Source organism: Phyllostomus hastatus, unplaced genomic scaffold, assembly GCF_019186645.2.
Source record: "Phyllostomus hastatus isolate PE091 unplaced genomic scaffold, TTU_PhHast_1.1 phas_scaffold_129, whole genome shotgun sequence".
NCBI classification, from domain to species: domain Eukaryota; kingdom Metazoa; phylum Chordata; class Mammalia; order Chiroptera; family Phyllostomidae; genus Phyllostomus; species Phyllostomus hastatus.
Window position 1 is genome coordinate 32,652,400 of NW_025334009.1, and position 24,165 is coordinate 32,676,564.

The following is a 24,165-nucleotide window of genomic DNA, read 5'->3' on the forward strand; positions in this document are numbered from 1 at the left end:
TTTGATACAGAATTTAAAATATTTTCCTCGGGAGTAAATAATTAGGAAAATCTTTATTTGAAACCATTAAATCTGGATGTTATTTTCAAACTGAAACTCAACCCTATAAACTTATGTGAAAAAGTGTATTATCAGCCAGCCAACTGTATTTTTATAATCTTCAAAAAGGAGGATATACTTCCATGATATGAGTTGCAAAGAAGGAAAATTAATTCAAAAGAATCATCCTTTCAGTGTAATTAAAAACCTCAATGTAGAAAAAAGAGAAAAAGACATTAATATACTGAAGTGGTTCAAAAAGCAGATCTCTAATAAATTCAGATTTGTAATGACCACATAGGGAAGTGGGGCAAAAAGACACATAAGTAAGACAGTGTTATAGGACAAAGGGTAGCAAATAGCTAGCTATTAGAATACTCATAAAAAGATTACAGCCTATAATGATCAGAGGTATGTAAAAATTTGTAAGGATGATAAAAGTTTTGAAAGAGACTCACATCTTGACACCAGTGCAGTATTGTTAAAGGTTCAGAAGGATAAACCATGATAAACTCATATTCACCAATCCAAACCCTGTTTAGATATTAGTTTAGGAAGCCTTCTCTGGTTCTTCTTGCTTAAGTTTTTCTCTATATCCTGTGCTTGCTTTATTATTTGTACATGTCAGTACAATAATTATGCTGAAGTTTTATAGAAAGAGCTAAGCCTTACACCTAGACAAGCCTAAAATCAAATCCCAAGATACACTTTTCCCTCTTCACACAACAAAAACAAGGACAGCAACAAATTTAAGAATAAAAAAATAACCAAAACTTCCAGAAAATTGAACTGTATGATAGACCAACAACCAAAGAGTTAAAGAAGAAACATTCGTCCAGACAGGTAGAAGGGGAGATGAGCAACCAGGGTGGGGAGGACTAGCAGCAAGGTGGCAGTTGGTGGACCAGGGCAGGTGAGGCAGCAGCTGGTGGAACGGGCAGTCCCACATTTGTGTGCAGATAAACAGGGAGGAAAAACTGGGGAGAGAGACAGACCATGCAACTCAGGGTTCCGGTGTGGGAAGTAAAGCCTCAAAACCTCTGACAGAAAAAATCTGTGGAGGTTGTGGTGATGGGAGAAACTCCCAGCCTCACAGGGGCATTGGTTGGAGAGACCCACAGGGTCCTAGAATGTACACGAAACCACCCACCCACCCACCCAGGAATCAGCACCAGAAGGGCTCAATTTGCTTGTGGGTAGGGGAGGAAGTGACTGAAAGACCACCGAGAGCTGAGCAAGCAGCATTGTTCCCTCTTGGACCCCTCCCCCACAAACAGCGCCACAACACAAAGACCTGGTTGCCTTGCCCTGGCAATTACCTAAGGCTCTGCCCTAAATATATAACAGGTGCGCCAAGACAAAAATATTTGGCCCAAAAGAAAGAATAGATCAAAGCTCCGGAAAAAAATACAACTAAGCGATGAAGAGATAGCCAACCTATCAGATGCAGAGTTCAAAACACTGGTAATGAGGATGCTCATAGAAATGGATGAGTATGGTTGCAAAATATAGGAAGAAGTGAAGGCTATGCAAAATGAAATAAAGGAAAATGTAAGGAAACTGGGATTCAGATCAATGTTTTGGAGAAGGAAGAAATAAACATTCAACTAGAACAGAATGAAGAAACAAGAATTCAAAGAAATGCGGAGAGGCTTAGGAACCTCCGGGACAACTTTAAACATTCCAATGTCAAAATCATAGGAGTGCCAGCAGGAGAGGAGGAAGAACAAGAAATGGAACACTTATTTGAATACATAATGAATGAGAACTTCCCTAATCTGGCAAAGGAAATAGGCTTCCAAGAAATCTAGGAAGCTCAGAGAGTTTCAAAGAAGTTGGACCTGAGGAAGCACACACCAAGGCAAATCATAATTACATTACCCAAGATTAAAGAGGAGAGAATCTTAAATGCAGCAAGAGAAAAGGAGACAGTTACCTAAAAAGTTCACATAAGACTCTCAATTGATTTATCAAAAGAAACTTTGCAGGCAAGAAGGGACTGGAAAGAAGTATTTGAAATCATGAAAGGCTTACTCCAAGATTACATCTAAGATTACTCCATTCAGCAAAGCTCTCATTTAGAATGGAAAGGCAGATAAAGTGCTTCCCTGATAAGGTCAAGTTAAAGGAGTCATCATCACAAGTCCTTATTATATGAAATGTTAAAGGGACTTATCTAAGGAAAAGAAGAAGATGAAAACTACGAACAGTAAAATGACAATAAACTCATAACTATCAGCAACGGAACCTAAAAAAAAAACAAAAACGAAAACAAAAACAAAGACAAAAACAAACTAAGTAAACAACTAGAACAAGAACAGATTCACAGAAATAGATATCACATGGAGGGTTATCAGCAGGTAGGGGGAGGATGGGGGAAAAGATAGAGGGATTAAGAGGCATAAATGGTAGGTACAAAATAGACAGGGGGTGGTTAAGAATAGTATGAGAAATGGAGAAGCAAAAGAAATTGTATGTACAACCCATGGACATGAACTAATGTGGGGGAGTGCTGGTGGGAGGTGGGTAGAAGGGAACAAAGGGGAGAAAGAAATGGGATAACTATAATAGCATAATCAGTAAAATATATTTAAAAAATGAAACCCCTATTTTTGCTACTTTAATATTTGTGTGACCTATCTGAGCTTTAATTTCCTTATTGCAAAATGATATGATTTTCTTCTTCACAGGGTTCCTGTAATTAACAAAAATACAGTGGAACCTTGGTTCTCAAACTTCATTCTGGAAGGCTGTTGGAGAAGTTATTTGTTTGAAAACCAATCTTCTTTGTTGCCTGACAGACGTGTGTATCTGATCATACAGGTATCAGCAGCATGAAGGGGTTGTTGGGTTAAGAATCAAAGTTTTGCTTGACACCTGAGATCTGAGTGTATGTAAAAGTCTTAGAGCAGTGTCTCAAATATAAATGTCACAAAAAACATAAGCAGCCATTCATTATTTTATTAGGTTTACATTTAAGTTTCTCTATTAATCTATAAGCTCCTTAGTGCAGAATTCATGCCAATTAAACCACTGGCTACTAGCACAGTGCTCATCACATTGCAGTTGATGGCAAGTATGATAAATTAGTTACTACGTCATAATTAGGATTGGATTACACCTAAACATGGACAAAGACACAAGTGGATCAGTAGCACACGGTATTCTTAACATGAGAAATATAAAACTGTCTCTGACATGAGAATAAGACAAAAAAAGAGTTATCTCTTATCTGTGCATATCAGGCTATATTACAGAGATATTTTAGCACTTTTTTTTTAGGGAGTCAGGAACAAAATGGAGCTTTTGGAAAGAGGAGCGGTCAGGAAGGTAAGTACCTACCAAAATCCTGTCATGTGAAGAAGGGATTAAAATACTTCAACATCTCTACCTCTCTTAGGAAGAAAAATCAAAACTTCCCATACAGCATATTAGGTCTAATTTGTTACTTTCTTTAAATCTTATCTCTGGTTCTGTTTACAGAAGCAATCTATGTTGCTGTATCAAATTACTTGCATTTCCCCCAAACTATTCATATTCCTTTGTGATGTTCATGAAGTTCAATTGGCCTACAAGCCCTCCCACTACTTCCTTGTTTGACTAATTTATGCTTCTTGTCTCAGACTTAGTTCAGAAGTCATATCTGAGCAGTTTCATTAACCTTCACATTTCTTAGGAGTTAGGAATCTGTTTTAAATATTTCCAGGAACCTGTACACATACCTTTACTGTACTGGAAAATGCACTTATTTAATTATTTGATTCCTTGCAGCTTTAGATTGGAATTAGAGCAGAAATTTAAAGAAAATCTTTAGCCCTGGCTGGTATAGCTCAGTGGATTGAGCGCGGGCTGCGAACCAAAGTATCGCAGGTTCGATTCCCAGTCAGGGTACATGCCTGGGTTGCAGGCCACGGCCCCCAGCAACCACACATTGATGTTTATCTCTCTCTCTCCCTCCATTCCCTCTCTAAAAATAAATAAATAAAATCTTAAAAAAAAAAAAAAAGAAAATCTTTGTAACTTTAGCTCCTGGAAGGCAACATGGTACACAGTTGGCATACTTAGCCCATTTCTTCTACAGCTTACTTCTACTTCTGACTTTCTAAATAAAGAGAATACATGGCCTTATGAAAATTAAAAAACTTTCATATAAATATGAAGAACTCATACCTTACAGAATTGATATAATGGTGTAGATAAGAGGCTCATATAAAAAACAGAAACTTTAAATATATCATAACACCATCAATAACATATATAAAAGCAGTGAATTTTAGCTTGTCACAATCCTTTCTTTCATTTGTAATTATAAATTTCTCTGCCAATTAGATGAAAGAAGAAAAATGAGTATAAAAAAAATACCTTCATGTAGTGTTTAAAGATGTCTGCAGCTGCATGCATGTCAACAATATCATAAATGATAAGCTTGCTGAAGGCAGCAAGTAGATTCCTTCTTTTATGTAAGGCCTCAATTTTATTTGCTTCGTCTTCTTCATCACCCTCTAAACACAGATAAACTGATTATGAACTTTATCCAAGGTAAAACAATGTAGAAAATATGTATAATACAAAACCAGTTTATACATTTACAAAAAGGCACAATTCTGTTCCAGGTGGCATAAAAATGTTAACTATGCTGATTACTTTAGGGTGCTTATACTTAGTAACACATTTATCAAATACCTGATAGGCACTAAGGTTCCTATCTTCTAGAAGACTCTCACAGCAAAGACTAAGATAAGCAGACCATATATAAAAAGATTATTTTTCTAATATTACTGTTGTTTATTTATATTATTAATGCCATCTTATTTCAACATCCTTATGTGCTAATATATTTCCATGGAGAAAAAACTTCTGAAAATTTTTATACCAAAGGAAATTTTCTTTTAGAAAAATACATGGGGAGTAATAGAAACATATGGGGGACTTAGTTTTCAATGCTTTTCTTAAACATGGTAACGTCAGCTGAGAAATAAAATAGATTTTGCAAACCATATTATATACATATACATTAAAAAGAAATAAAACCAACTATCAAATACTTCCAGAACAAGTAGGGCTTATTCCTCATTTTTTGAATTCTTAGGCCCTACTGGTTTGTCTATTCCTAGTTCTAGGAAAACTTTCTCCACAAGGCTCCAGATGATAACATTTACCACATTTATTTCAGGCTCTGTACTGACCCTCTCATGTATTTTTTTAAAAAAAGATTTAATTTATTTCTTTTTAGAGGAAGAGGAAGGGAAGGAGAAAGAGAGAGAAACATCAATGTGTGGCTGCCTCTTACATGCCCCTTTTTGGGGACCTGGCCCAGAACTCAGGCAGGTACTGTGCCTGGGCATCGAACCAGCAACCCTTTGGTTTGCAGGCCAGCACTCAATCCACTGAGCCATAACAGTCAGGGCTCTTATGTCTTGGCCTGCCCTTATTTGGAGACAGTGTTCTCTCTTCCCATCTTCAGATTCATAAAAAAGAAAACCAAAACAAACTTATTCTCAACTTCTTTTTTTCCCTCTTTTGACTAAACTGGTCCTGCTGTGAAGCATCAATAGTTTGAGAAGCAGGAAATCTTTGCCCTGACTGATGTGTCTCAGTGGGCTGAGCATCATCTTGCAAAGCAAAAGGTCTCTGGTTTGATTCCCAGCCAGGGTACATCCTGAGATTGAGGGCATCCTGATGGATGTTTCTCTGGCACATTGATGTTTCTTTCCCTCTATTTCTCCCTCCCTTCCCCTCTCTCTGAAAATAGATAAATAAAACTTTTTTTTTTAAAAGAAAGAACTTGGAAATCTTTTTGCTTAAGTAGCAGATAAACTTTATATTTTGAGATTAATATGGACTCTAAATGAAGATACTTTGTTGCATAGTCTAGTATTTTCTAAGATTTTGTGTTAAAGAACATTCTAATAGTACCAAATAGATCTGTGGATCAGATATGCCACAGATTTTATTTTAGAAAACTTAATTCATATATTTCACAAATAACCTATAACTTATTTGTGATTATTTATATTTAGTCTAATTTTGCTAATTATCATTTGTAAACTTGGCATAATTTTGACTGGTGAGGTTTGATGCCTTTCAGCACTTATTACCTAACAGTTATATTTTGTTAATTTAAGTAATATATGATGACCACTCAGGAACAGTAACTCAGATTGCTTTCCTTCAGAAAAACTGAACCTGGATTCAGCTCAATCAGAAACAACATCTATCTCACATGTACATTTTGCACATGTGTGAAATGAAAAATGTGTATCATTATTCATTACAGCAAGGGAAGGAGACTACACTGTGCACTGTTATTTTTGTTTGTTTGTTTCTAAATCACACAAGTGTATTAACAGGTTTTTTAAAAAGAGAACTTCTAGTAATTTTTAGGATTGAGTTCAAATTTTTTCTCATATCTTTTTGGGGCCAATAAAACAAGATCAATATTGACAAGATGATAGCTACAAATACCCATGCTCTGGTTCTCCTCATCTTGGTCAATGAAAACATGATCCATCACAAAACTGAGGAGTTCAGATTGGAGTCCAGTATCTGGATTAAACACCAAAGGCTGAAGGCCCTCCCTGCCACCTGTCATTAATTGGTGGCTAAAAATCATCAAAAGGTCACAGAGTAACATGAAAGCCTGGAATACAAAGAAAATTAATCAGTAAAATATTGCTTCAACTACAAATCAATGTTAATGAAAACATGCTAAATTAAATATAGTTCAATAATAGTACCATAATAGAAACTTTGGGTATTCAAATTATAACTATTGAGTTTTAAATTTCCAAACTTAATAAAATTAAACATTAGTCACATTTAAAATTCCTCTCCCCCCAATATAATCTATTTATTTTATTTGTCTATATTAATTCAAACAGCTGATTAAGAGATTTTGACTTAAGATACAATGAGTTAAACTTGACTCTGGAAATACGAAATTGATATAATAATACATGACAGAGGTTAGAAATCAATCACATAATGATTAATCAAATACTAAGCATAAATCTTATAGTTCCATAAATTATAATGCAGTACTATAAATCTGTAATGTACTATATTTTGGATTCTTCTTTTAGTTATGTTGCCAAATTTGTCCTATTTAATGAATGGCATGAAATAAACCTGTCATCAGTTTATTGTTATGTGAAAGATTTTGTTGGTTATTGAGGGCTGTGATATTTCAAAACAATCCACTCATCCCCCTTCAAAAATTGATTTCTACGGGAAAACACAATTTTGGCATACATTTGGAGACTGCCATGCACTTTGCTACCTACCTCCAGCAAGAATCAGACTGACTGCACAACCATAACATACATAAGGATATTTAGAAAGAGACACTTAAAAGTGGAGCATAAACAGAATCTAGGAGAAATTTAAAAAAAAAAATCAAGGCTATAGTTTCAGATATCATCAAATAGTGATGATACCAAAATAATGAGTTTTTGGTTTAAATGTCCAAAGCTTGATAATTTTAGATAGCCTGTGGTGTTCCAAAGATTAAGAGAACAAGATTTAGGTAAGAGCATCTCTTTTCTCATTTTAAGTTAGATGCTGATAAGTTGATAAATAAGACACCCATATAACCTATTCTGTAATAGACTGCAAAGGATAAGTACTACTGTACACTTTCCAGGGGTGCCCAACCTGTGGCCCATGGGTTGCATGTGGCCCAGTATGGCTATGAATGTGGTCTAACACAAAATTGTAAATTTACTTAAAGCATTGTAAGATTTTTTTGTTTTCATTAGTGTTTGTGTATTTAATGTGTAGCCCAAGACAACTCTTCTTTTTGTAGTGTGGCCCAGCGATGCCAAAATGTTGGACACCCATGCTAGACTAATACTCTTTTTCCAGCCCGTCATCATAATAAAAAACAGCATGTAAAAGGTCCATTCTATTTTATATTAAACTTCCTAACAACAAAAAAAGTAAATTAGTTGACAAATTCACTTAATGAAAATGGTATTGCCGCCCAGGCTGGCATAGCTCAACGGATTGAGCACGGGCTGTGAACCAAAGCATCGCAGGTTCGATTCCCAGTCAGGGCACATGCCTGGGTTGCGGGCCAGGTCCCCAGTGGGGGCCACATGAGAGGCAACCACACATTGATGTTTCTCTCTTTCTCTTTCTCCCTCCCTTCCAGTCTCTAAAAATAAATAAATAAAATATTTTTTTAAAAAGAAAAGAAAATGGTATTGCCTTGGGCCCTACTTTGACCCTTTTTGGGCTACACCCCTTCCCAAGGGAAAGGACTCTGTTGGACCAATGGTGTATGCCCACCTGCACCCTTACTTCTATACCACTGTCCAGGTACAAGGACTCAGGGGCTCCTTGCCTTAAAAGACCTGATTCTGCTGCCAGAGCCTGTGTGCATACATCCCCAGTGTGGTGCATACTCCTAGGTCCCAGGTGGTCAAGAAGGAGATGTTCCGGGGGGGGGGGGAGGCAGCAGTGATGCTGATAAGAGTTTGGACATGTGGGCTAAAATGTTCACATACATGTGTGAAAAGTTCTTCCTAGTGTGGAAAATGGCTGAAGGTGAGATGAAAAATGGACAGCTCATAGGCCAGATGCCCAAGTTCTGGTACAGAATTCTTAGGAGTCAAAAGTTCTAAGTTGAACCCAGCCTTCCAGATCATTATGTCAGCACACTTGTCAAGGTAAAAAAGACATGTAACAGGTTTATTAGCTTGCTTTATAACTTAAATATTCAGGTATCTATATTCTTGTCCCAAGTCCCATTAACATTAGGGAATAACTTGTATGCTAAGAACTACAATAGAAAACACTGTACCTTCTTACATGTTCTTCAATGCATCTGAATTATTTTTATTGAGAGATCTTAACTAATAATTTCTTACCTGTTCCTTCACTGGAGTATTAACATTAGATAGGCACTGTTGGCAAACAGCCAAAAAGGATTTCACTGTTTTCCTCAATACCAACAAATCCTCCTGTAAGACACATTTAAATTTGCAAGCATGAATTACAGTATCCTAGAAAACTAATCCAGAATAAATAATAAATGGAAAAGAGCCAAATTGGCTTAATGTCAAGGAAATTCATAAAACCAAATGTATTGTTGGGAACGAAACCATATTGTTATTTACTAGTTTTCCTAATGGAAGGGGCAACAAAATTGATAATCCCAAACAGTTCTATTTAGTTATGGAATGCTCAGTATCATTTTCTCCAACAAATTTTCCTTTATAAATATGGTTTATGTAGGCTGGTATTAAAATTGTTAGTCATTCCCACAACACATATTAGCTGGTAGGTTGTAAGGTGAGGGAGGCACAGCAGCACACTGAAAAAATCAATTAAGCAACAAATCTGTAGTGAGTTTCTACTATTCTCAGCATTCTGCAGAATGTTAAGAGAAGACAGGTAACTTTAAGACAGTGCCCATATCCTCAGAATTAACATCCTAGCAGGACGTCTGACTAATTAGAGAGCAAGTGTTCAAATTTTTTTTCATATTAACTCTAACTACAGCAGAGAGAGAGATGAGCTGGAGGGACCTTCATAGGAGGATGGGCTTTAATTTAAGATTGGATGGGTGAACAGGATTTAAGTAGATGGCCATATAATATGCGATAGGAAAATTTTGAAAAGTATACAAAGAAATCTAAAATTTTCAAGTACCTATAATATGTCAGGCATTGGTTTGAGGGTTCAGTGCCATATAATTTAATATTTACATCGATCAGGAGTAGTCATTATTAGCCAGAGTTTGAAACCAGGGCTGTCTCCTATCACATCTCATATTCTTCTCACTTACTAATGAACAAGACGCACGCAGATAATTCAGTATTGTATTGATATTTAAAATAGTAATGAGTAAATGAGCAAAGACACATATAGAAATCACTTTTAAAAAGTATTCTATTAAACTAAAATTCCTTCAGCTAGTCTTTTATACAGATGACAGTACTAAATCCTTTCTTGGACCTTTATGTCCTAAATAATGATACTTTAAAAAGTACATACATGTTTCCTTTTGCTAACGTGACTGCAGTATTTGGAAGAAGGAATAGCTCATCTTGTGCAAAGTACTAAAAAAAAACACTGCCTTGCAATCCTTGAATATTCCTTGTAGATGAATATCCAATAACCAACCTCAACATTCCTCCATCTTCTTTAATTTAAAAGATACACAATGCATTAGATGAAATTTATAATGAACAAAGAAACAGGCAGCTGAATTAGAATATAAAGAGTGCTATGTTGGAAACCCTGAGTCAAAAGTAGTCACAGGTAGTTCACAAAGAAGATAACATGTAAGTCGAGTTTTGAACAACTACTAAAAATTATCTAGCTATAGAAAAGTGTTCCAGAGGGTACAGAATGTTCAAAAGCTTGGAGGTGCTTTTGAGAGACTTAATTTATTGTAGCTGGGGCATAAATAGGGAGTCAAGTAGCAAGAGAGAAAACTGAAGAAGAAAACAGGATCTATTTCCATTTAAATGAAAGACCATTAAAAATACCATGTTAAATCATTTGGATATTAGTCTGATGGCAGTGAAGCACTACTGCAAAAGGAATTTTATTAGAGTGCTAAAATTTTGTGTAAAAAATCATCTAAGCAAAACACGAGAATAATGTGGAATACAGAGGCAAGTTAATAGATATAATCTGTTGAGGGCTTATTATGTACCAAGTACTACTGTATTCTAATGGCCATAAATTTAAATCTCACCATCACTCTATGAATTAAGTGGTACTATTCCTATATTACAGATGAGAAATCTTAAGTTATTAGCACCCAAAGATTCTAAGTGATTAAGACTTGGAACCTAGGATTACTCTGACTCTAATATCTGTTCTTAATCATTATTCTGCATTTCCTTACATATTAACAAAGGCCATAGGCATAATCTAGAATGAGGGCCTGGAAATAAAATGTTGGCAGCAAAGATGCAAATAGTGTGGAAGAAAAAACAGGTTCTATGGAAAGTAACCTTACAGGGTGATCTAATCGTAAATTCCTAACTGGGCAGGTCATGATGGGTAGTCATGCCCTTGGCATATAACTTCTTTAGTAAAAGGTTAATCTTTGCTTTAAGCAAGCCCTGTTCATTGTTTCTGTGCATCTAGGTTAACATATCTTTGAAATGCCTCTCTTCAGACCCCTCCTTCTAATACATGACCATACTCTCAGACCCCCACTTCTAAAGTGTGACTGAAATAGGTTATGTTGTAAAGCAGCTATAACCAATAAGGACTACAAGTACTACGATGGATATAGTAAGACTCCCAATGCATTTATGGCTTAGAACCAGCAGACCAGCTTGATTCAACATGGTGACTAATTTCACCTTGTGGTAACCCTTCGCCTCATTATATGCCCACTGTAATACATTATCATACTAAATAACATACCTGGCACTGCCATGATCAGAAACAGAAAACCCAAAGAAACACACAAAATGGCTAACAGTGCTCTTCCAAGAAGTCTCCACCCTTTCCCAGAGAAACCCTGAATATTCCTCCCCCTTACTGAATGCGCTACCCGTGCCCGCCATTAAATAAGTCTCAATAAAAGAAGTAAACTTTACTAGGGAGAGGCTGCTCTGCCTAAGGAGTAACCTTCTCTTTGTCCCAATCGTTCACTAATAAACTCTTTTCCACTTTAAACTCTATGCTGGCTTGTTTTTGATTCTTTCCTGTGTGAAGCCAAGAACCCATAGTGGGTTGCAGACCTTTGGCTCCCCTGACCACTAGAATGCCTGCATCATTTCTACCCTCAAGAGAGCAGACACAATCTTATCTAATTTGCAATCCAATCCCTATCTTGCTTTTGCGTACCTTCATGTAATTTTCCTTACGTTCCTTCTTTAATTTCAAATGCATAAAAGTGCCCCCCACAGTACTGGACATCTTGCTTCCTGGCATATGTCATCAGTTTGGCTCAAATAAACTAAAAAATTCTCTACAGTTTTGGATGTTTCTTATATTAACAACAGATTGAAAAGAAATTTAAGCAAAAGAACGGACAGAATTTAGGAACTGGTAAGAACAGGGGCTGTTGATGATTACACCATAATTTTTAGTTAGTTGCTCACTAGATGGATTAACACAGAAATAAATGCTAAGGTAATAGCTGAATTTTAGAGATAATAATCAGAGACCCCTGTAACATCTCCAATTGCAGATGTCAAGTAGGCAGCCGAATATATAACTTCAAAGTTCATGAGCAAGAATAGAGATCTGGGGGTTCTCAGCATTTAGATGGCAACATAAGTGATGGAAATAGATACAATTATTTAAAGAGAATAAGTAGAGAAATGAACAACATTTAAAAGATGAAGATGGATGAACACTGGCTGGTGTGTCTCAGCAGACTGAGCGCCAGCCTGCAAACCAAAGGGTTGCTGGTTCGATTCCCTGGGTATGTGCCTGGGTTGCAGGCCAGGTCCCCAGTACACGGTGCGTAAGAGGCAATCACACACTGATTTTTCTCTCCCTCTCTCTCTCCCTTCCCCTCTCTCTAAAAATAAATACTTATTTTTTAAAAATTAAAAAAAAAAAAGATGGCTGAGAAAGAACTTATGTAACAGAATGAAATGCTCAGCCTCTCTGACTCCATTTGTTCAAATCATCTTAATTATCATGGCCTCTTGGTTAATAGCTTCTATTTAGTCTTGCATATAAACATGCTAATCCCTGGCTGGCGTAGCTCAGTGGATTGAGCGCGGGCTTTGAACCAAAGCATTGCAGGTTCGATTCCCAGTCAGGGCACATGCCTGGGTTGCAGGCCATGGCCCCCAGCAACTGAACACTGATGTATGTTTCTCTCTCTCTCTCTCTCTCTCTCTCTCCCCCCCCCTCCCTCCCTCCCTTCCATCTCTAAAAATAAATAAATAAACAAATAAATAAAATCTTTAAAAAAATTTAAATTTCAATATTCTATATAAGAAAACAACAACATGCTAATCATTAGAGGAATTCTGCTTGTACTTGAGTTTTACAAAACATCCCTTTATCAGAAAGTATCTCTCCTGAAAAGGGAAGTATGTACAAAAATGACTGTTTATCAAAGATTTGCAGGAACCTCCTGACTGGATTCACATCAACTAGCATCAACAGACTCGTAACAACAAAATTTCATAATCTTTCTCAGACCTCTACTAGTACCCAGACATTTGTCAATTACCTCTTCCCTTCTGTTCCTCCTTCCTTTGACATAAAAGAAAGTTGAATTCTGTACTTTCTTAAGCAGGTTCTTTAGGACATCAGTTGGCCATCTTCTCAGCCTGCTGGCTTTCTGCATAAAGTCGCTTTTCTTGCCCTAAGACCTTGTCACTCAACTTACTTGCTGTCATGTGGTGAGCGGTACAAGCTTGGATTATACTTTGAAGAAATCTAAAAGAGGCAAGGACTTACATCCAAGATTACTCTATCCAGCAAGGCTCTCATTTAGAATGGAAGGGCAGATAAAGTGCTTCCCGGATAAGGTCAAGTTAAAGGAGTGCATCATCACCAAGCCCTTATTATATGAATATTAAAGGGACTTAGCTAAGAAAAAGTAGATGATCAAACATATGAACAGTAAAATAACAACAAAGAACTATCAACAACTGAACCTAAAGAAAACAAAAACAAACTAAACAAACAGCTAGAACAGGAACAGAATCACAGAAATGGAGATTACATGGAAGGTTATCAGTGAGGAGGTGGAGGGGGAAGAATGGAAGAAAAGGTACAAGGTGTAAGAAGCATAAATGGTAGGTGCAAAATAGACAGGGGGAGGTTAAGAATAGTATAGGAAATGGAGAAGCCAAAGAACTGATATGTAGGACCCATGGATATGAACTAAGGTGGGGGAATGCTGGTGGGCGGAGGAGGATAAAGGGGAGAAAACAATTGGGAGAACTGTAATAGCACAATCAATAAAATACACTTAATAAAACTGGTTTATATTTACAAACCAAAAAAAAAAAAAAAAAAGAATTGTTGATCATCAGATAAAAGAAATACTAGGAAAACCACCAGGACTACAACTCTTGTATGATTAACCTTTTCCCCAATTCCTCACCTACTCCTTCCTTCTCCCTATTAAAAGGTAGGTTTGAGATGAGTTAAGACAGATTTTTAGGATACACAACCACCCATCTCTTCAGACAGCCAGCATTTGAATAAAGCTCCCATTAAGATTCAGTCATGGTCTCTGCTTACTGCTTCTAGTAGTGATAGCATGAACACTGACTTTTCTCATTTCAAAATGATGTGGAGGTATTAATGCTCTTTTATTCTTTTAAGTTTTCTGGTCAGTGCACAAAAAAGTAGCCTAGGGAATTAGCTATCTTTGGAGTTGGAGGCAAAAGATTTCTTTAAAGGTCAATCCTAAAACAAATGGGTCTTATGCTAAAGTTAACAGTTGAATTTTAGAGATGATTACTTGCCAATTCACCTGAAGAGTTATAAATTAAACATCACAAGATTCATCAAGAAAAAAATAGAACCCAAATAAACAAAATCAGAAATGAAAGAGAGAGATTACAACTGATACCACAGAAATACAAAGGATTGTAAGAAATTACTAAGAACAAATGTATGCCAAGAAATTTGAAAACCTGGGTGAAATGGACAAATTTCTAGAAACTTATAATCTTCCAAAACTGAATGAAGCAGAAGAAAGCCTCGACACACTGATAACAGCTGGTGAAATAGAAGCAGTAATCAAAAAACTCCCATCACACAAAAGCCCTGGACTGGACAATTTCACAGAAGAATTTTACAAAATATTTAAGGAAGAGTTAACCACTATCCATCATAGACTATTCCACAAAATCCAAGAAGAGGGAAGGCTACTTTTTATGGGGACTCTTTTTATGAGGCCATCATCATCCTAATCCCAAAACCAGACAAAGGCATAACAAAGAAAGAAAACTACAGGCCAATATCGCTGATGAACCTAAAAGCTAAAATCCTGAACAAAATATTGATAAACTGCATCCAGCAATATATCAAAAAGACCATATACCATGGTCAAGTGGGATCCATCTCGGATGCAAGGATGGTACAACATTTGCAAATCAATAAACATAATATATCACATAAACAAAAGGAAAGACAAAAATCACATAATCATATGAATAGATGTGGTAAAAGCATTTGATGAGGTGCAGCACCCATTTATGATAAAAATACTTAGCAAAGTGGGAGAAGAGAGAGCATACCTCAACATAATAAACAGTGGGATACAAAGTTAATATTCAGAAATCAAAGGCATTTTTGTATGACAACAACGAAATATCAGAAATAGAAATCAGGCAAAAAACCCTATTTGATATAGCAACAAGAAAAATAAAGTACTTCGGAATAAACCTAACCAAGGAGCTTGTAAGAGCCCTGTACTCAGAAAACTACACATCACTGAAAAAAGAAATTAAGGAAGACACAAACAAATGGAACCATATACCATGTTCATGGACTGGAAGAATTAACATCATCAAAATGTCCATACTACCCAAGGCAATTTATAGATTCAAGTAAACAGTCTACTGCTTAATGGCTATTCAGTAGTATTATTTTAAGAAGAAACTGGAAATGGGAAGCAACTGAGGAAACAAACTGGAGGCCTTCTTTAGCTGTAAAGTTTATATACAACCTAAATATTATTTGAGTGCTCAAGAGAGTGAATTTGGAAAAGAACCTCTGCAATAAACCTGACTGCAAGCAACGTTATAAGGTGATCTGACCATAAATTCTTAACTAACTACAGATCACGGGAGGTATGAAAGGTTTATTTTTGCTGTAAGCAAGCCCCCTACATTGTTCTTGTGAACCTAGGCTAACAAACCTTGGAAATGCCAGAGTAATCCTTTTATTTCAGACCTCTGAAGTGTGACCATCCTCAAGAGAGCACATAATCTTGTTAACTAGCCTATAAACCCAATCAAAGACATTCTCCTGCCCTATCAGCTTTGCTTTATCCCTCTCCTTCACAATTTTTCTTAAATTCTTTCCTTAAACCCAAATGTATAAATAAAACTACAAAACTGTAGTTCCCAGGAGCATTTAAAATTTTGTTTCCTGTCATGTCCTTGGTTTGGCTCAAATAAACTCATAAAAGTTCTCTATAGGTTTGGACCTTCTTACTTAGTTCCACTGAGAGAAATACAAACACCAATAGGTTTAGGTAATGTGAACAGACATAATATATATTTAACTGAATTAGCTAATCTCATATAGTAAATCTCTTTGAACAGCTGAGAATTTAGATTTCTTGTGGATTTCAGAACACTGCTCTTATTTATTGCATGATTTTCAACTTTATTATGCTGGCATCTTACTACATTTCATTTGACTTAAATAGTTAGAAGAATTATGATTCCCAAAACTGATTTTTCTCAAGTAAAGTCAGGCAGCCATTACTGGGACATGTGGTAATAAGTGTCTTTAGATATTTTCAGGGTGATAAATCAAATTTTTAAAAGAGGTTCAGGATTTGCTAGCTTAAAACTCTAGTAGTATTAAGATTACAAGTTTTACCCTGGGCTCTGGCTAGTGTAGCTCAGTTGGTTGGGTGTCATCCTGCAAACTGAAAGGTCCTGGGTTCAATTCCCTGCCAGGGCATGCATGAAAGGCAACCAACAGATGCCCTCTCTCACATCAATGTTTCGTTGTTTCTTTTTTTTCTTCCTTTCTTCTGTCTTGAAAATCAGTAAGCATCTCCTCAGGTAAGGATTAAAAAAAATATTGCAAATTTCATAGAGTGAGCTTTATTCTTAATGTCCCTTGAAAAGTAAGAATATGTGATATCAAAGAAAAAGAAAAATTAAAAAAATTTAAGAAAACTTGTTATATTCCATATATTCTGGAATGGAATACCTGCTTTCCTGTCCTGCTATATCTGTCAGTTATTATAGAAAAAAATTAGGTATGCTTAAATTACATTGAATAAGTAGGAGCATTTTATGTACAGTATTTCATGTTTTTTCTGGGCTAGAATTCAATAATAAGGAAGTTAACATTTACTGGAATTTACTATACTAGGCACTAATCTAAGCTTTTCACATATTAACTGTCACAACTATAATGAGTATTGATATTATTATCACTCCCATTTTATATATGAAGAAAAAGGCACAGAGGTGTTAAATACACACTTGTCTTTGGGTCTCAAACCCACAGATAATAAGTGGAAGAATGAATTAATCAAAACAGTTTACTTCCAGAGTGTGTGCTCTGAACCATTTTGCTATAGATTGTTACTATGAGAAAATTAGTATGTTGAAGAAACAGGCAGCATTATGAAGATATTTGAAACTCAAATTATTTAAATATATTTATACATAAACAAAAAAGCTAATCGACCCAACAGAAATTGAAAAAGAGGAACCTAGGAACAAGGTAGGCTGATTATCCAGATGGTAATTTTTAGAAACTGGAATGTTTAGCAAGTACTTTTATCACTTTGAACACAATGACATTTTACATAAATAAATCCCCTTTCAATTTAGCATGCCTGAGTATTACAGAGGTGAAAACTGAAGGCAGAGTGAATAGGGGAGTAACGTACTCCTCTCTCTTAGTACATATAAGCTATATATGAACTAAGTATATGGTGCTTCCTTTCAAGTGCTTTTTCCTAAATGAAACTGGTATTTTTATTTTCAGAAAGCAGCTTAGCATCAGTACTTTATCCTAAACTAGCTATGGAAAGGAATTCCAATGGGTCAAGTGATAGCATTAAGCTGAGATTTAAATTGTATCTTGGCTATATTACGTATTTTATATACACTTTGCAAGTTGCTTCACTAGTCTGGCTAAAGTTTTTTTTTTTCTTCCCAGTACATCTAGTGAAACCAATGAGGAGACTGAAACCTACTATGCCCAAATGTGAAAAGGCTAAACTAGTTTATCAGTGATCTGTTGGAAAAGATGAAGAGAAATCTGTTTCAAGAAAATAAGATAATGTTTTCAAAATACATTAATGAAGAAACTAACCAGCAACATCTCAGCAATTAAAAAGTCCAAATGAGGCTGACACAATTATGAGAGTGATTTTACCAGATAAAAGCTATACCGTATTAGAAAGAAGTTTTCTCAAAGGCACAAAGGCTCAAACTTGACTTACTTTAACCTCTTAGGAAGAAAAACAGATAGTAAAAGTAGACTACCTCTTAAAAGCCAACTATCTCAATATGATTATAGTAGTCAGTGAGAAAAGAGAGTTTATTTCCTACACACACAAATACGTACTGATTTTAAATGGGTGATTCCACTTTGTATCACAATTTTTTATGTCTAGAGGAAAACCAAATTTAGCTGTCTTTTTGTCCACAGCCATGAAATACCATTAAGATAATCTTAGCCAGAAACTGAAGCCATGTAAAAATTAGTAGTAAATACATAAAAGTAGTTCAACACACAAAAAAAGTACTTCAGCATATCTGACAAAGTAATATTTTACAATGGGCAGAAATAAAACAGAACAGGCTCTGGGTAGCTCAGTTGGTTAAAGCATCATCCTGATACACCAGGATTGTGAGTTTGATCCTTGGTCAGGGCACATACAAGCAACCAGTGAATGCATAGATAAGTGGAGCAACACACTGATGTTTCTGTCTCTGTCTTAAAAAGAATCAACAGTTTAGGAAAACATATTTACCGATGATACCTTGGACAAGGGTTTGATCTCCAAAATATATAAAGAATGCACACGACTCCACTCCAGGAAGACAAAAAAAACCCAATTAAAAAATGGGCAAAAGACTTGAAAAGACACTTCTCCAAGGAGAACATACAGAGGGCCCAGAGACATATGAAAAGATGCTCAGCATCACTAGTCATCAGAGATATGCAAATTAAAACCACAATGAGATACCACTTCACATTGGTTGATTTCATAAAGAAATCAACAAATATGTGTCGGAGAGGATGTAGAGAAAAGGGAACCCTAGTGCACTGTTGGTGGGAGTGTAGACTGGTGCAGCCACTATGGGAAACAGTATGGAATTTCCTCAGAAAGCTAAAAATGGAACTGCCTTTTGGGCAGGCAATTCCACTGCTAGGATTATATCCTAAGAATCCTGAAACACCAATCCAAAAGAACATGTACCCCAATGTTCATAGCAGCACAATTTACAATAGTTAAGTGCTGGAAGCACCTAAATGTGCATCAGTAAATGAGTGGATCAAAAAACTATAGTACATTTACACAACGGCATACTATGCAGCAGAGAGAAAGGAGGAGCTTCTACCCTTTGCAACAGCATGGATGGAACTGGAGAGCATTATGCTAAGTGAAATAAGCCAGGAGGTGAGGAACAAATATCACATGATCTCACCTTTAACTGGAACATAATCAACAAAAGAAAAAAGCAAGCAAAATATAACCAGAGACATTGAAATTAAGAACAATCTGACAGTAAGCAGAGGGGAGTGGGGAGGGGATAATGGGGGAGAGTGGAAGCAAGGGAGGGAGGTGGCTTTGGCTGTGGTGGCAGGGAGCAGTGGGAGGAAAATGCATACAACTGTAACTGAACAAGAAAATAATTTTTAAAAATCAATAATTAAAAAAAGAAAACAACACAGAAAAGTAGTCAAATAAGGCACTAAACCAGGTTAAATATCTCAGAAGTTAAAAATACGGCCTATTAAGAATTTAGTGATTAATTTTCATTGATAAAAAGAAGGCACAAAACCAATCTAGTTACCCAGAATAGGCAAATAGGGTTTTTGACAAAGTTTGGTAAACAGGACCAAGGGGTTACCTTACTAGGCCAGGGACTGGCAAACTTTGTGTAAAGGGTCAGACAGTAAGTGTTTTAGGCTTCATGGGTTTTACAGTATCTGTTCCCATTACTTAACTCTGCCACTATAGTATGAAAGCAGCCCTAAATAATACATAAATGAATGAGCATGGCAGTGTTCCATTAAAACTTAATTTACAAAAATAGGCCAGATTTGGCCCATAGGCTGTAGCCAGCCAAGTCTGTACTAGCCTATAAAGTTCTTTGGAGACATAAACTGTTTTAGACAAAAAGGGGCCACATACAAAACCTGACAAGCTCAGGGGAGGCTTGCATGGCAGGCCTTACAAACTCAGAGACCAAAAATAACCATATAGGATGGTCTGCACATAAAAATTCCTAACTGAAAGAGGGTCATGGTAGGTAGTCACGTCCTAGACCCGTAGCTTCCTTGACAAAGGCCAAATTTTATGTTAAGTGAGCCTGTCTACTGTCTTTTTGCATTTAAGATAACATACTTTTGAAATGTCAGAGTAATCTTCTCTTCTAGACTCTTCAAGGCCTGGTACCAGAACCCAAAATGAAAAAAAAAACCAACCCTCATTGTTATCTTGTTCCCCTGCAAATCATCTTTATGTGCTGTAAATGTTAATTATTAACTACTCTCTACCTATCAATGTCAAAGAAGTATTCAATTCCAGGTATTTCCCCACTTTGCTTTCTCCCGCCCCCTTAATCTACCATCAACTGATTTCATGTAACCCTCTGTATGTCTCCTGTTATTCTAGTGCATGTATAAAACAAGCAGCAAAACTGCCATTCTCTGGAGCACTTTCTCAATCCACTGAGATTTTGCTTTCTGGAACTTGTCAGATTAGCTCAAATAAACTTGTAAAAAATCTCTACAGGTTTGGATGTTTCTTATTTGACATTATGCTATGTTTATCTGTACTTAGCATAGTTGCTGATATATGATGAGGCTCATTAAATTATTTTTCAACTCAACTAAGTCATTATTTATATTAAATATCATAAAAACAGATGGAACTAAATTCATTCACTTGAGACACACCAGTGATTGAAACACAAGAAGCCTTTCCACTGTGGTGGGGTAAACCCCATGTAATACCTTTGAAGTTGTTTTCTTGTATGAATACCTGTAATTAGCTTCTCTTTTTAGGGGGAATAGGAAGAGTGTGCTAACTTTGTGAATACACAGTAAAATAACTATTGAATATTTAAACCCCAAATGTAATACCTAGTTTTCAATGTTGTTGCTGTTCTTGGCTATTTGAATCTCCACCTGCTGACTCCTGCCATTGCCTCAAAGGCTAATCCACTCAGTTATGATTCAGGAACCCTTAAGCTGCCTACTGTAGTTCCAAATCATCGTCTGATTTCTCTTTCCTGTAGTGTACAAAGATGAAGAAAGATAAAGGAGGAGTCAGAGGGACAGAGGAAAAGTAATGTTAGGCTCAAAGTGAAAGACTTGAATTCTCAAATTATTCCAACATACATATGGAGGACAAAATCTACAATATTGTATCCTAAATCTACACTAGATCCTGAGCATTTTACATAGTCCTATAGTCTTAGATAATAATAGTTCATTTATTATCAGTTCTTGGTTTTGGTACAAGGGAAGATTACACTAGGACTGCAATTTAATGCCACCAAAACAACAGTAATTGTTTACTGAAACACTTCTGTCAATTTAATGTTCCCAACAATCCTATTCAGCAGTGAACGTCACACATTAAGCGCAACTGAAGTTGTCACAGGTGGTAAGAAATGGAACCAAAAATTCAAACTTGGATTTAACTCCAAAGACCATGTTCCAACACACATATTCTCTCCCCCCCCCCCCGCTGGAAATATATGCTAACAGGGAGTTTTTTATATATATAAACTGGGTCAGCAACAAGAAGTCATTTAACAAATACCTCCTAATTATACAATGGCCACTGGGGGAAAAACGTTTTTAAAAAATATTTTATTTATTTTTAGAAAGAGGGGAGGGAGGGAGAAAGAGAGGGCGAGAAACAATGATGTGGAGAAAAACATCGATCAGCTGCCTCTCATATGTGCCCTAACTGGGGATTGAACCTGCCACCCAGGCATGTGCTCTGACCAGAATGGAACCAACAACCTTTTGGTTTGTTGGAGGATGCCCAACTGAGTCACACTGGTCAGGGTGTAAAAAAACATTTTAAAATAAAAAAAACCTACTCAGAAAGGAAAATGCATTATCACATCACTGAGGAGATATTAAGTAGGATAAGACAACTATTTCCTTTCTATTCAAATAAATGACCTGGCAGGGAAGTAAACTTCCTTTACCATTAAATTTGGTAGAGAAAATCTGTAATCCCTATACAAGAAAGCAGGAAGTGTTATGTTTTGTTTAAATTCTTAATGTTGCTTTAAGACTCTGATAAAACACATTTTACTTTATAATAATTGTTATTTAGAATAGATCTCAGTCTTGGATTATTATTTAAATCATGAGGTATTAAATATCTTAAGAAGTTTGATTATTTATAAATAAGGTGCTTTCAAGACCACTGTCCCTGTGTAAGTAAAAACAGCATCCAACTAAACAGGCTAGTGAAACTGAGGCAGCCTTATGCTGTCCTTCAAGGGGTAGGAACATATTCCCTACCAGAAAGCAAGCTCCAAACCTGGAGGCCCAGGATTAGTGTCACAAACACAGCATGGCATTCTTAATGGCATGATGAAATAATGACTTGTAAGTTATTTTCTAAGTTGAACACATTTACTTCTGGCTACTAGAGGTTTGAAGAATGTTAGAGTTGGATAACATTTTGGAGAAGTTCAGAATTTGGTATAAACTGTGATCTACTTCTGCATTCTAGATTTTTTTAAAAAAAAGAATATTCTTAGAGCTGAACAAGAAATGGATATTAAGACAAGACTTGGCTCTTTTACCCCTAACTTTCCTAGAACAGCCAATCAAACAGTTGAGGTAGGATATATTATTAACAGAAACAACCATGAAAAACAACTCTGAAGTCATGAACAATCAAAAGAAAGGTTAAAACTAATTAGGTAGTTACTGAGGATAGAATTCTCAAGAAATAAAAGGTGCGGGAAAGATTCTTTAAAGTAAAATGGTTATAAATTACTAAAAATTTGTTCCAAGAGGGATACCTATTATTTCCCACTTTTGGTCCCATTCCCTTCCCCCTCTACAGATGGAGAAGTGTTACTTGTATTTTGATATTATAGGAATTTGGGGCAAGGAACTGAGTGAGCTCTCTCATTCTTATTCATTGCTATTTTAAAGGACTGGGAAGGGAAAAGGAGAGGAGGAAGTGTAAAAAGTAGTTTGTAGATTTTTCTACATTTGAGCCTGTTTCTAATACATTTCTAGGAATGTATGTTTATATGAAGAACAGCAAGGTTTAAATGTGTCTCCTTATGAGTCTGACCACCTTCACCCTAATACCTCCTTTCCACAGTCTGTTTGGAGGCAAATTGCAATTTGCAGAGGAAACACTTCAGTTAAGAAGGCAATGATATATTTAAATTTTACAGCTAAACACGTCAGTGATAATTTGACCTGTACCTACCTGAGGAATGCTGACTTTCTTTCATTTAAAGGATAAGAAACGGGGTCAGGATCCAGAAGGCATGGATGTTTGCCCCAGGCCTTCCTTACTGTTGTGTAGAATAAGAACATGCAGGGTAAAGCTGAGAGCACTGCAAATTTAAGACTCTAGAGAGTAGGATAGCTCCTCCCAGGAGGAAGAAAAAAAATGTGAAAATAGGTTCTAGATCACCCGGCCAAAAAAAAAAAAAAAAGGGCAACAGAGGCATTATTTTAGCCCTAACTCTTATTTACCTGGCTCTTTAAATGTCTTTGCATATGTCCAGAAGGAGCTGAAGAAAGATGTTTTCTGCTACAGAGAAGAGAAACTGAAGGCTCCTTCTACAGGACATCACTAGGGGGCACCGGAACAAAGTATACTGAACATGACCTGTGAGACAGTCAAAGAGCTTCAACTCTGGAAACTAGGGGAACAGAGGAAATACCCATTTGTGAAACTCAGTAAACTTCCATTTAGATAGAGATCTAATCGTGTTCTTGATACAGTCTTCCCATGTATTTCATTTTTTAAAATAGTGTTCACTGTTGAATTAAATTTAACTTGAATTTAAACTTCACATATAACTATCATTCATGATCTCCTGAATGGACTGTTCATGATGAGGAAGAAAAGTAAATTTTAGAAAGTACTGTCTAAAAAGAAATTTGGCAATATGTATCAAGCCTTAAAATATGTACCATCTTTGATTCAGCAATTCCATTACCAAGAATATAAGATGAAACAATGTAAAACACAGAACAAGCTTTTGCACAAGAATGCCTATCATAACATTAATTTTATTA

At 36.1% G+C, this 24,165-nt stretch overlaps 1 protein-coding gene across 5 annotated transcripts in view; it reads right to left on the reverse strand.

Moving 5' to 3' along the window:
- STAG1 (stromal antigen 1) overlaps window positions 1-24,165 on the reverse strand; it is a 387,806-nt gene that overhangs the window by 27,112 nt on the left and 336,529 nt on the right. For all 5 annotated transcript variants that reach the window (XM_045856709.1, XM_045856706.1, XM_045856708.1 and 2 more), the window contains 3 exons: window positions 8,910-9,002; window positions 6,505-6,679; window positions 4,402-4,541 (listed from right to left, as the gene is read on the reverse strand). In XM_045856709.1, the coding sequence (XP_045712665.1) occupies window positions 4,402-4,541; window positions 6,505-6,679; window positions 8,910-9,002 (408 nt within the window). The remainder of the gene's footprint in view (window positions 1-4,401; window positions 4,542-6,504; window positions 6,680-8,909; window positions 9,003-24,165) is intronic.